The sequence below is a fragment of the Podarcis tiliguerta genome (assembly GCF_965153285.1).
Source record: "Podarcis tiliguerta genome assembly, chromosome: 13".
Lineage (NCBI taxonomy): Eukaryota > Metazoa > Chordata > Lepidosauria > Squamata > Lacertidae > Podarcis > Podarcis tiliguerta.
In genome coordinates, this window is record NC_139546.1 from 18028618 (window position 1) to 18042754 (window position 14137).

Sequence of the window (14137 nt, forward strand, 5' to 3'; positions counted from 1 at the left end):
TAAATCTGCATATTCACGAACTTCAAGTACTATTTTCATGTACAAATTATTCATTAAATAAAACAAAAATGACAGAAAGTGGGGTGGAATAATGACTTGGTCCTTGCATTACTTGGCGACAACTCAGATAATTTTTATTTACAAATGTCCAATAGAAAGAGGAGGGCAAAAAACAGTTTTATGTACAGTGTTATTTACATGGAATAAATACAGCTCTGTTTTGCTTTTTTAATCCACACTCCCTGCTTGCCTATTGTTTTTGGCATCTCCAGACAATTTTATCCGACCAGTATTCAAATGAGGCCCTGCGGGGAGGAAAGAGAGAGAATTTTTTTTTATAGGAGTGTCTACTGTTGAAGCAGATTTTCATGTCACACAGCATTCTTCGACAGGTAGCAAAAGGAGACAGAGCACATCGACAGAGCACATGAGCTTCTGGAGTTGGCTGTGGCTCAGATTAAAACAGGTTCTGTGATTAAGATGTAAGCTAGTGCGTACCCTAGCCAGGTGCGTACTACGTATTGTCAATCGAGCAATATAATCATCATCATCATCATCATCATCATCGAGCACACCTAATGATCTAGTGCAGAGGAAAAGAAGTGGACTTGCCCCGCTGTCCATGGGCCAACTTTGATAGACGGATGGGGCTGGCAGCCTATCCACCCCCTGACATTAATAATGACACCAAGTGACCCATTTTCCTTTTAAACCAAATGGTGCAGCGTGGACAAAGGCACACCAGCAACACTTTCTAGGCTCGGGGCTCTGCAGGAACTGCTGATCAGCTGACAATGCCAGCAATTGCAAAGCCTGGTGACTTTGCAAGGGCCGAAAATCAACTCATCTCATCATCAGCAAGTGCATTTGAAAGATTTTTGAAAGAGCCAACAATAATCTGAACAGTGGCATCACAAAAACCCTGCTTTCTGTGAGGTGCTGCATGACTTTCCCTGCCCTACCTCTGACATCATATATGGCATCAGGAGCAGGGCAGGGCTTGACACCCCCCCAAAAAACCAGTGTGGTAGACCACATGGGGAGATCTGGCAGGCCTGGTCTGGGCCATGAACCTGAGATTTCCAACATGCCCTTTTCATGAGAGATCTGCATTGGCTCCCAGTACGTTTCCGAGCACAGTTCAAAGTGTTGGTGCTGACCTTTAAAGCCCTAAATGGCCTCTGTCCAGTATACCTGAAGGACCGTCTCCACCCCCATCGTTCAGCCCAGACACTGAGGTCCAGCTCTGAGGGCCTTCTGGTGGTTCCCTCGCTGCAAGAAGTGAGGTTACAGGGAACCAGGCAGAGGGCCTTCTCGGTAGTGGCACCCACCCTGTGGAATGCCTTCAAATCAGATGTGAAGGAAATAAGCAGCTATCTTATTTTTAAAAGACATCTGAAGGCATCCCTGTTTAGGGAAGTTTTTAATATTTAATGCTGTATTGTTTTTTAACACTCGATTGGGAGCCGCCCAGAGTGGCTGGGGAAACTCAGCCAGATGGGCAGAGTATAAATAATAAATTATTATTATTATATGATGAGTTGTGCTCACAATATTTTCAGGGCTATCACACCGACGTTCCCATTTTCAATGGCATTCACGCCTGTGAAAAAGTGTTGGGGCAGCGCTGGCGCTGCTTTGTTTCTATACACCCCTTAACTCCCCGCTGAAACCCCATCACCTTTTTTATGTCAAAAATGTTTCGGTTAATTTTTGTCCCGCTTTTATTGCACTCTACCGGCTTGAGAGACAGCAACAGTGTGTGGAGGCACATTGCAGAACAAAGCAGGGATAAACCAACCATCGATGATGCCCTGTTATGGGTACGAAAAGCACGATCGCAGAATGCACCCATCTGGGAGGAGCTGTCGTGCCACATTCTGCAAAGCAATTATTTGCTTAAGGGTGGAGGGGAAGCCATTTCACGATATGTTGCTAGCCATACCCCCCCCCCCTCCAGTCCACATCAGTGTACTTACTCTCGGTTCGGGGGCATCTTTTTGCACACGAGTCCTTCTAGGCAGGGGCACACCTGGTTCACGCTGAATGCAATCCCTCCTTCCGGAACGTAGCACCCTTCATCTAAAAGGAGCCTTTTCTTGCAGACTTTCTCTCCATGTTGGCGGGCACAGCAGGCGTCGGGAGAGCAATCCTTATCGTGGTGGCAGCGGGCACCTCCAAGGGACAAGGAAAGGAGAGTAATTGAGAACCCAAACGCATTTGAGGGTGGCGATACAGACCTCGAAAGCTAGCACATTTTGCAAAGCCGAGATGCCTTGAAATCTTTGAAAATCAGGGATACTTTGGTCTATGGTCTGTGTGTGTGGGTTGGGAGCTGCACGGCCAGGGAAAAAACAATGCTATCCAGGGTTGTAAAGACTACAGAGAGAATAATTGGGTGCACTCTTCCCACCTTAGATCAAATCTATTCTGCCAGGTGCCATAAGAAAGCGGCAGAGATAGCGCAGGATAGTACGCACCCCAGAAATGCTCTCTTTCAGCTTCTGCCTTCTGGAAGAAGGTATAGGGTTATAAAGGCTAGGACTAGCCGCCTGAGAAACAGTTTCTACGCAAATGCAATTCTCGTTCTAAACGCAGCATAAGGGGTCTCTATAGTATAGTATAGTATAGTATAGTATAGTATAGTATAGTATAGTATAGTATATTTTAAAATTGGGGTTTCAGAGTTTTAGGGGTTTTTATAGTATAGTATAGTGTATTTTAAAATGGGGTTTCAGAGTTTTTAGGGGTTTTTGAATGTTTTACGTGTAGTTTTTCAATTTCATTGTTCTGTATGGGACAAAGACAATAAAGATATCTATCTATCTATCTATCTATCTATCTATCTATATCTATCTATCCAACCATCTATCTATCTATCTATCTAACCTGAGCCGTCCTTAATCGTTGGCATTGAGCACGTTTTTTACAGACCTGAGATGTCTTAGACATCTGGCGCACTTTGCTAATCTGTGATGTATTAATTTCCCTCCCCCAAATTAGTTTCAAAATGAAAGTACCTGAAAACATATGCATTTTTCAAAGGGGGAATAAATAAATGCTATAGGACTACAACTCCCAGCTTCCCTAACAATGGGCCTTGCTGTCTAGGGTTGATGGGAGTCCAACTTCGGGAGGGGGGGGGGACGGACGGACCCACATTAAACCCTCCATTTCCTCCCAAGCCCTCAAGAACAAGATAAGGATGCATAAATAATAGTTACAGTCAATGGTAACTTCTAACCCTAAATGTATTCACTCCATGTTTACCCCTGTGCCTCAATTTCCTTTTCTTTTTTCCTGTTGCCTCCCTTGTGTTGGATTTTAAATTGTAAGCTCCTTGGGGCAGAGACCTGTCCTTTCAGACTTTGCATAGCATAGCGCAGATTTCTAGCTGGATGAATTACTGGGTCTTCATTCAGCCTAGTCCTGCCATCTGAAAGCCCTGCCCCTCCTAATTCCAGAGAGAACATGATTTACTACATGCCTGTTCCCTGAGCTACTAGATCTCCAATTAGACATTTAGGCTCCTTACTTGAAAGGCCTGACCTTTGTTGCGAGATGCAAAAGAAACGTTGCAAAATAGGCAATGGCTTACCTTCCTGCCCACCAGGCAGAGTCTCCTGGCATTTGCCAAACATGCAGCTAAGCCCCAGGGCGCAGTGGGCATCCCGTCGGCAGAATTCGCCTTCTTGCCTGAAGGGCAGGCAGAGCCCAAAGTGGTGGTCGCAGAAGAATCCACGGGGGCAGTTTATTTCGTGGCTGCACACGGCCGCCTGCAGAATGGAGAAAGATGAGGGTCAGATGCATGATCTAGCAGTGCCAATTGCTAAGCTTAGGGGTCAGCAAACTTTTCCAGCAGGGGGCCGGTCCACTGTCCCTCAGACCTTGTGGGGGGCCGGACTATATTTTTTTTGGGAGGGGGAAATGAACAAATTCCTATGCCCCACAAATAACCCAGAGATGCATTTTAAATACAGTGGTACCTCGGGTTACAGACGCTTCTGGTTACAGAATCTGCTAACCCAGAAATAGTACCTCAGGATAAGAACTTTGCTTCAGGATGAGAACAGAAATCATGCTCCGGCGGTGCGGCGGCAGCAGGAGGCCCCATTAGCTAAAGTGGTGCTTCAGGTTAAGAACAGTTTCAGGTTAAGAACGGACCTCCAGAATGAATTAAGTTCTTAACCCGAGGTACCACTGTAAAAGCACACCTTCTACTCATGGAAAAACACCAGGCAGGCCCCACATATAACCTAGAGCTGCATTTTAAATAAAAGAACACATTCTACTCATGTAAAAACACACTGATTCCTGGACCGTCCGCAGGCCAGATTTAGAAGGCGACTGGGCAGGATCCAGCCCCTGGTCCTTAGTTTGCTTACCCATGCTTTAAACAATGGAGTTCCAGCAGCCTGATAGAGTCAATGGCAGAAAAGCTGGACAGAACTACAAGTTTGAAGCTTGCTGAAATTTGCACAGAGACTGGGTCCTTTGGAGAGAGATTCCAGCTCTTAGGGAGCACCAACTAACACCCACAAAAAATGGCATCCACACTGGACTTTGTAGATGCATGTGGGTAGGGCTGCCATACGTCCTGATTTTCCAGGACATGTCCTGCGATTTGCCTCCAAAAATGGCCTCCTGGATTATTTTTCGGAAATCAGGCAAATGTCCTTGAAAACTGGTGACGGGTTACCGTAAATTGTGCTGGAAATGCCTTTTTAAAAGCTCCAAAACTCAAGTTTTACAAAAAAAAAACTCAACTGTGTCCTGATTTTTACTTTTGGAGACAGGGCAAGCCTAAATGTGGAGGTGTAAGATAGATTTGCTAGTCATCACTCCCCGTTAGGGTGGCTGCTTGTGTTTGCCAATAAAAAGAGAGGACAAAACAGGTAACATATTTGCAAAAAAAAAGAAGGATATGCTCATCCATACAGATGCAAATTTAGAAATCATTGATATAATTCAAATCAAAAATACAATGCATCTCTTTTTAGTGGGAAAATCTGTGACCAGGTGACCTCTGTGTCTACAAATCTCTCGCTCCAGAGCAACTAAAACCAGCATCCTACTTAGGTGGGTTACAAGAGGGCTTCTGGGGCAGAAAGTATGGCTTCCAGGTGGACCTGAACTCAGAGCCTTCTTCTTAAAAAAATTATCAGAGCTAATTTATCAGAGCTCAGCTCAGTGCAATCTAGTCTTCCTCTTAATTCCCACACACACACTCCCTATGATTCCACCTCTCCTCTTGCACCTCCTCTATCTTCTAGAAATCTGGCACTCTGAACATGCTCAGAAGCACTCTCTGCTTTATAACTACACTGGAAGTGCCTAGGTGAGGGCTGGAGCTGGAAACAGATTTGTGGGAGTCAAGTCGCTGCCAGATTAATGGTGTGGCCCTGCAAATGCTGTTGGATCCCATCAGATCCCATCAGCCCCACCCAAAGTGGCCAAATGGTATGGGGGGGGGAAGGAATTGGAGGCCAGCGACACCCAGAGAGCCACAGGGTCCCTATCCCAGGACTAATAGGACAGATTCCCCACCCTACTGATTGTCCTCCCTCCTCATTCCTAGAAGCTAGAGAGCCCACATGATGAAAGGGCAAAGATGACCTGTTTTCTAAGGTTGGGGAAAGATGCTTACCGCCAGCTCCTGGCCGGATGATGACCCAGGGTCCCTGCGGGGTGGCACCCCATTGGCAGCGTGTGGCAGAGAGTGCATCCATGCCCAGATGGAGCCTTGCACCGCAGACAAACGGCAGAGGAGGAAGACGAGAAGGCAAAGCTGGCTCTTCATCACGACCACGATGGATGGATGACCGATGGCTCTGGCTGAAGGACAGTTGGCAAAGGAGATTGGTCCAGGGAGGAGGATGCCTGGGAAAGTTTATATAGCCAGGCCTATCTCGGCTCCTGCTGCTTAAGCTGTTTGCCAATCTAATGGGGAGGAGGAGGCAATCAGGTTTTAGGGGCTTAGCCTAATGATTACGAGCGCCTGACCGCCCACCCCCCCAGGAGAGCAAACGAATAACCCCAGAAGTCTGGCTCCACAGCAGTGCTCTCCTGTCTCCATTTTTGTAGACCACATTATTTTGGGGTGGGGAGTGGGTCACTGTTATGAAACCATGAGTAGAGAGCATTCGTATCATTTGGGGAAGCTTTTAATGTTTGATGCATTACGGTATTTTAATATTTTGTTGGAAGCCGCCCCGAGTGGCTGGTGAAGCCCAGCCAAGATGGGCCGGGTATAAATAAATTATTATTATTATTATTATTATTATTATTATTATTTACCCTTTTATAGGACAATACTAATGCTTGCTCATTAGTTTCTTCTTTTTTAAAAAAAGGTGTATGATGCCTCTTACGTGAGTCCCACTTCGCAGTCAAAACTGATTGGCAAAGGGGCTTCCCAGTTAAAATCCAGTTGATAGTTAGACAGCACCCAGGGCAGATTACAGACAAGATACTACTGCTGTCGTCAAAGCCCTGCTTCTGAGCTTCCCAGCAGCACCCAAGTGCTATATTGTGACCGATCTTTGGTGTGATTCCCGCCCCCAACAATTCTTACATGTTCTTAACATGTGTGTGCATGTGTTTGGAGCATTGATATCCACCAGCCAATGTAGGCCGCTCAGGTTAAATGGATTTGGCGCCGTTGGGAAACATGCATGCTTGCCTCTCACCCCAGACAAAAAGTGTTGGGAAAATAGTAGTGGAAACTGTAGGATAACAGCAACGTTGGTTAGATGGTGGCATATAACCCTCACGCAAACTGAATTAATACTCAGTAAAGAGCAATGGTGGGGACGCGGGTGGCGCTGTGGGTTAAAGCCTCAGTGCCTAGGGCTTGCCGATCAAGAGGTCGGCGGTTCGAATCCCCGCGGCGGGGTGCGCTCCCGCTGTTCGGTCTCAGCGCCTGCCCACCTAGCAGTTCGAAAGCACTCTCGGGTGCAAGTAGATAAATAGGGACCGCTTACTAGCGGGAAGGTAAACGGCGTTTCCGTGTGCGGCTCTGGCTCGCCAGAGCAGCGATGTCATGCTGGCCACGTGACCCGGAAGTGTCTTCGGACAGCGCTGGCCCCCGGCCTCCTTGAGTGAGATGGGCGCACAACCCTAGAGTCTGTCAAGACTGGCCCGTACGGGCAGGGGTACCTTTACCTTTACCTTTAAAGAGCAATGGTGTATAACCTCCAGGCAGATAAGTTGGGATGGATGCTCAGCTGGAAATGCTAGAGGCTGAATATCATATTGGGCTGTATTCAGGTAATTTTTGGTGGGCAGAGAACAGTCAAGTCAATAAAATAATAATAATAATAATAATAATAATAATAATAATAATTATCACCCTGCCCCTCTGGCTGGGTTTCCCCAGCCACTCTGGGCGGCTCCCAACAGAATATTAAAAACATGATAAATCATCAAACATTAAAAACTTCCCTAAACAGGGGTGCCTTCAGATGTCTATTTCAGTTGTTCAGTTGTTTATTTCCTTGACATCTGATGGGAGGGCGTTCCACAGGGCGGGTGCCACTACTGAGAAGGCCCTCTCTCTGGTTCCCTGTAACTTGGCTTCTCGCAGTGAGGGAACCACCAGAAGGCCCTCAGCGCTGGACCTCAGTGTGAACGATTGGGGTGGAGACGCTCTTTCAGGTATACTGGACCCAGGCCATTTAGCACTTTCATGGTTAGCACCAACACTTTGAATTGTGCTCGGAAACGTACTCAGAGCCAATGCAGATCTCTCAGGACCGGTGTTATGTGGTCCTGGCGGCCACTCCCAGTCACCAGTCTAGCTCCTGCATTCTGGATTAGTTGTAATTTCCGGGTCACCTTCAAAGCTAGCCCCACGTAGAGCGCATTGCAGTAGTCCAATGTCAAGTGTTTTAACAGACAGAAGTGCCTAAGAAGTCCATGTAAGTTAGTCCTTTCTCTCCAGTCGCCCCCCATTTTCTACGCTTGCTGCAAAGAGAATAGAGCTTCTTTCTCCTTGACTACCACAGAAGCCAAGGCAGTCTTATAGAGGCATGATGAAACACTCTATACACCCTCTAGCCTTGCACTTGATAAAAAAAATGGTTGGTTGGTTAGCTGGTTGGTCTTAGCTAGGCTGCCAAGAGGCTCAACCCTAGCTTACATTTTCTATTCTGGTTACTTAAATGCAGACCACTGTACGTAATGCATAAAGCAGAATACTGTACGTCCCAGAACTATGTTCGGTCCCTAACACCAACAATTAAAAAGGATTCCCATGTTTCAGGATTCAAGGGGTCCAACCCTCATCCATAACTTCTGGAAATAAACTTCTGGTCAGAGCAAATAAGGACAGGCGAAGTGGTTCATAGCTTTTCTTTGTGTAGAGCAGTGTAAAGTACATCTGGCCATGGCATAGCCTTGCAGGGGTGGGGGGTGGCAGGAAGGGTATTTTCCTCACTTGCAAAGCTGTGTACATCTCAGGAACCCTCCTGCTGAATTAGGTGATATATTGAGAGGTGGCCAAACACATAGAAAACAAATGGACCAATCATTATATTGGTTACCTTTTGGCTGACCAGTTTCCTGAGATCACTGCCAAGGTAGCTGGTTTTTTTGTGCAGCAGTAATGGCTTGTCAGTGCAAGACCTCGTCTTAATTTTAGAATTATTAACACCTGACCTTGCTTTTTCTTTTTCTTAAAGCCATTTTAATATAATTGTTTTATATTTCTCGTTGCCTTTTAATATCTCCCATTGTTTTTAATCAGCACATGTAATAGTTTACATAATGTATTTCATTGTGTTTTGTTTTCTTCTTATCTTCTCTACTGCTCACCGATCAAAATGTATATAAAAACAGCGTATCCGTGCGCTCTGGTTTCCGTCATGGTATCCTGTTACACCAGAAGCAGTTTAGTCATGCTGGCCACATGACCTGGAAAGCTGTCTGGGGTCAAACGCCGGCTCCCTCGGCCTGAAAACGAGATGAGTGCCACAACCCCGTAGTCAAAGTAAGCCAAATTTACTATTTATGTGAGGAAACACAAGGCCCAAGCGGTTTAGCCAATGTCCCACATGAACTGACGCACCATACTTTTAAAACATTCTTACTCCTTTTCAACAGTCATGGAGAATCCTGGGAACTGAACTTTGATAAGGGAGCTGGAAATGGCAGCTCTGTGAAGTCAGCACCCTCAGAAAATTACAGTTTCTACAATTCATTGAGGGAAGGGGGAAGCCATGACTGTTAAAAGTGGCATAAGAGTGCTTTAAATCTATGCCATGGATGTGCCAGGCAGAATGCCCCAGAATCCTTTGCAGCACACAGGGGACGTGAGGCAGACACTGGAGATGGCAAGCACCCAGCAAATGCAAGAAGTCTGGAAATGTTTTAAAATGTTGCACAGGGCCTCCCTGTGTGGACAGGCACCCATCCTTTCAGGAAACGAATTGTGTAACGCAGAAGAAGGAGACACTTTTAAGCTGCGCTACTGGGCGCTGTGGGTTAAACCACATAGCCTAGGGCTTTCCGAATGAAGGTTGGTGGTTCGAATCCCCACAACGGGGTAAGTTCCCGTTGCTCGGTCCCTGCTCCTGCCAACCTAGGAGTTTGAAAGCACGTCAAAGTGCAAGTAGATAAATAGGTACCACTCAGGGCGGGAAGGTAAACGGCGTTTCCGTGCGCTGCTCTGGTTCACCAGAAGTGGTTTAGTCCTGCTGGCCACATGACCCGGAAGATGCACGCCGGCTCCCTCGGCCAGTAAAGCAAGATGAGCGCCACAACCCCAGAGTTGTCCGCGACTGGACCTAATGGTCAGTTGTCCCTTTACCTTTACCTTTACTGATCATAAACATTATCCGCTAGGGGCCCTTCAGTGTTTGTTCTAGAGTCTAGGAGTTTCAAGGTTTTTTCCCCCAGGATACCCAAGACAAGTATGTATGCAAGCTGTCAAGTTGCAAAGGAGACTTCATCGGTCAAAATGCTTCCCTCATTGCCTGCTTTTACCATGCATGTCGTGTTATCAACCAAGTCGTCTCCTTATTGCCTTATCCTATTGATTCCTTCTGTGATCTTCATATGCTGCCATCTTGCTGCGGTAAATGACATGTTTCCAATCTGTAGTGCCTTATTGTTTTTCTATATAATTTTTATTAAGTTTTCTGTTTTACAATTTAAAATACTCATTTTACATCCTTAAGTTATCAATGACGTCCCTTCTCCTGTTTCCATGGTTCATTTCAGGTATCATAAATCCCTGCATATTTTACAAAAACTATACCATTCAGTATTCCATTACTGCATCCGTTAAAACTTGTTTCCACCGTTGAATTGATCTTCATGCTGCCGGCGTTTTCAGCTGTACACAAATTATTTCCCATATATGCAATAAACGTTTTCCAATCTGCTTTAAACCTATGTTCTTCTTGTTATTCTATATGTTAAGTCTGTGAGTTGTGCATATTCTGTCAACTTAAGTTGCCATTCTTCTTTGGTTGGGACCTCGCTCATTTTCCATTTTGGGGCTAACAAAATATGGGCCGCAGTTGTAGCATACATAACCTTTTTTGACACCTGGGAATTTCAGTCTGAATTATCCCCAACAGAAAGGACTCTGGGTTTTTTTTTTTTGGGGGGGGAGTACTTTTTAACATTTATTTCAATTCATTATGGACCATTTCCCGATAATCTTTTACCCTTTAACAAATCCACCACATATGAAGGAACGTTCCCTCCACCTCTTTGCATCTCCAGGACTTATAAGTGCTGTATTGCCTTTTTGTTAATTCAGCTATGTGGTGCTTATTATGCCAGGTATCTGTCAGTAGCTGTTTTTATGGGGTATGTGCATGTTGTTGTTGTTGTGTGTATGTTTATCTAAAATGATCTCCCCACACATCTCATCACCACCCTCAGCTCATCTCCTCCCAGTGATGGTTTTAGCACTTTTCTTAATGGGGTTGCAAATGACATGTTTACTTTCCTGCTATCTTTATCACCTTCTTCCCTGGACAGATTGGCCCAGCAGGGAAGGGAATTAGAAGTTATTTGGATAAACATCAGCTTCCAGAGGCTTTGGGGGTACTCCTGAGTGGATTCCTCAGTGACCTCTTGCTTGTTTCCACCAAGATTTTTGAGAAACTAAAAGCTAAGTTCTGCAGGATCAGGCCAGACCAGAGGTCCATTCTAACCGGCATCCAATGGCCAACCAAATATTGTGGGAGGTCTGCAAGCAAGACATGAGTGCAAAAGCACTTTTCCACACATGTAATTCTGAGCAACCAATACTCAACGTTAATCAGGGCGCAGGCATGCACTCAAATTCCCCAACACATTAACCAACAGAAAGCCAGAGAAAATCCCAGGATGTACACACAGAGTTACAAAAGCAAATTTATTTATTTATTTGCTCAGTGAAAGCAGAGCTTCTGTAAGCAGCTTGTTCAGCTTTCGGGGAGGCAGTTTTGGTGTTAAGCCCCATGTTTTCCTCAGCGGAAAAATCAGCTGGCGTTAGACCTGCAGACTCTACTGATTAATGAGGTGCAATTAATTTAGATGAGCGTTTGCAAGCACACACCTCAACATAAAAAGAGGAGTTTGTTATTGCAGTAAGTTTGGGCTCAATACCTCAAGAAACGGCTTAACGTATTGCCTTTATTAAAAAGCAGCTAGCTTTGTGCACTAGGCCACAATAGCTCAGTTGGTACAGCATGCGGCTCTTAATCTAAGGGTTGTGGGTTCAAGCCCCACAATGGACAAAAAGATTCCTGCATTGCAGGGGGTTAGTCTAGATGACACCCATGGTCCCTTCCAATGCTATGATTTAGCTGGTTGGGCTGCACTTCCTCACTCTACTCTCCAAGAATCATCTCTGTGTGTGTGTAATATTTATTAAGTTTTCTCTTTTACAATTTAAAATATTCATTGAACAACCTTAAAATGTCAATGACTTCCCTCCTTCTCTTTCCATGGTTCATTTTGCATATCATAAATCCCTGCATATTTTCCATAAACTAAACCGTTCAGTATTCCACTAACATATCCGTCAAAACTTGTTTACACTGTTGAATTTATCTTAATGCTGCCAACATTTTCAAGTGTACACAATTCCCCCCCCCCATATATTCAATAAACATTTCCCAGTCTTCTTTAAACGTAGGTTCTTCTTGTTCTCTTATTCTATATGTTAGGTCCGCAAGCTGCACATAATTCCATGAGTTGCCATTCTTCTTTAGTTGGGACCTCGCTCGTTTTCCATTTTGGGGCTAACAAAACACGGGTTGCAATGGTGGCATACATAAATAGCCTTTTTTTTTTACATCTAGGAATTTCTACCTGAACTTTCCCCAACAAAAAGGGTTTGGGGGAGTTGTTGTTTTTTGGAAAAGTACATCTAAACATTTTTTTCAATTCATTATAAATTATTTCCCAATACTCTTATCCTTTTACAAGTCCACCACATATGAGTCCACTTCTAACTACAGTAATGGCTTCTGCAGCCTTATTTATTTCACCATACAAATGGAAACGACTCTCTGATGAGACTGGTTTTTTAACTTTCTATTTTTACATGCATTATATTGTAACAGCTTCAAAAAACCCTTCTCGTCAGCCAGAGGAGTTTGATCATGGATGGTTCTTAACATATGTACTTTTTCTTGTATTATAATTTATAGAAGTGTGCAATCAGGCTTCAATGAGTACAATCAGGGTGACGGCAGTGTTTCCTGATCATGTAATTGAAAAACAAAACAAAACAAAAAAACTCCCACCCCAAAACCTATGTCCCCACTGTGGATGGAAGTATGGATCCAGAATTGGCCTCCACAGTCACTTAAGGACACACCATATTCATGAAAGATAATCTTAATCAGCTACGAGTGATTGCCAAAGAAGAAGTTTCAGTTATCCACAATAATACATCTATAATACAACATTACACCATAAGAATTAACTCTCAAAATATCAGCAAATTATAATTTTGCACAGAAATTGATCCTCTTTCAACCCTTACAATAACTCCACCAAGAAAAAGCTCCAAACTGGGAAAGAAAGGAGCCCTGCAGCTTTAAGAGCCGCCCCTTCCTTCTCTTTTCCGTTTTGAAGTTTCCCAATTCTTTCTTCCTTTCTTCTCAAGCCCCGACTCCTGGGATTTCGTCACTGGCAGCAGGGAGGGAGGCGCAGACTCGCTGTGACCAATGACAAGCCACCTATTTAGCATATGAGCCCTAAGGGGTTCAAAACCTCGTTTTTGAAGGGTAAATAAATAAATCCCGGCTTAAAAGGTTGCATTTTAAAATTAAAAAAACAATGCTTCGCGTTTTGCTGCCCCAAATGAGACAGAACACGCGATGGGATTTTGCTCACTGTTACCTACAAGTGCATCGTGCTGTTTGTGGGCTGACGTCGCGGGCAACTATTTTTCAGTGATTTCAGCTCTTTTTGTATTTGTCTAGCAGGTTTTCTGCAGTAGCGGAAAACCGTCCCCGAATTGTGCAATGGTAGATATTTGAAAATAGATACGATCGGCTTACTGCTGTGCGTATAAAACATTGGTTAGATTCCCTATTTTGATTTAATCCCCCCCCCCCCGCGTGGATGTTTTTCCTGCTGTGTTAAAACACGTGGAAGCTTAAAGCACAATATTAACATAGATTTTGCACTCAATGCATATTATTTAGAGCCCCTGGCTTTTGATTCTTTGCTTTTGCTTCTGACGTCTGCATATAATCTAGATATATTTTACATTTTTTATTTTTTACCCCTGTAAAGCACATTTTGAGAAACGCTATTCATTCTGAAAATAAAAATCCATTGCGGATTGATTTTGCGTCCCATTTGAAAACCCACTTGCAGGCGGAATATCTTTGAAATGCCTATATTTTTTTAAAAAAACTACATTTTACACATTTTCCTAGAATTATAGAATTGCAAGGGAACCCTTGAGTCATCTAGTCCAGCCCCCACTTAAAAAAGGCAAAAGGAAAGAAAACTCAAGATGCTTTGCACTAATACCAGCAGACGAATACAGAAAACTGGCTTGCCTGAACCCGTTTTTCTTGCTCTCTTTAACCAGCCCAGTACTGAAGTCCCATCATCTGTTGCTGCTTGCAGCTTTTGTTGTTCACCGCCATTGGTTAAAAAGATCTTCCTTCTCCAA

General features: G+C 44.4%; 1 protein-coding gene across 5 annotated transcripts; it reads right to left on the reverse strand.

The window, feature by feature from the left end:
• On the reverse strand, window positions 1-9503 carry LOC310661843 (uncharacterized protein). Of its 5 annotated transcripts, none has more exons than XM_083408365.1 (5): window positions 9068-9503; window positions 5648-5940; window positions 3599-3776; window positions 1980-2175; window positions 1-305 (listed from the first exon to the last, which is right to left on the reverse strand). In XM_083408365.1, the coding sequence occupies exons 2-5, from the start codon at window positions 5798-5800 to the stop codon at window positions 251-253; spliced, it is 582 nt and encodes a 193-aa protein (XP_083264491.1). In that variant the 5' UTR covers window positions 5801-5940; window positions 9068-9503; the 3' UTR covers window positions 1-250. The 5 variants fall into 5 exon arrangements, with proteins under 5 accessions (XP_083264491.1, XP_083264488.1, XP_083264489.1 ...); XM_083408362.1 differs by lacking the exon at window positions 9068-9503 and adding an exon at window positions 8544-8584; XM_083408363.1 differs by lacking the exon at window positions 9068-9503 and adding an exon at window positions 8238-8510.
• Window positions 9504-14137: the final 4634 nt, after the last annotated feature.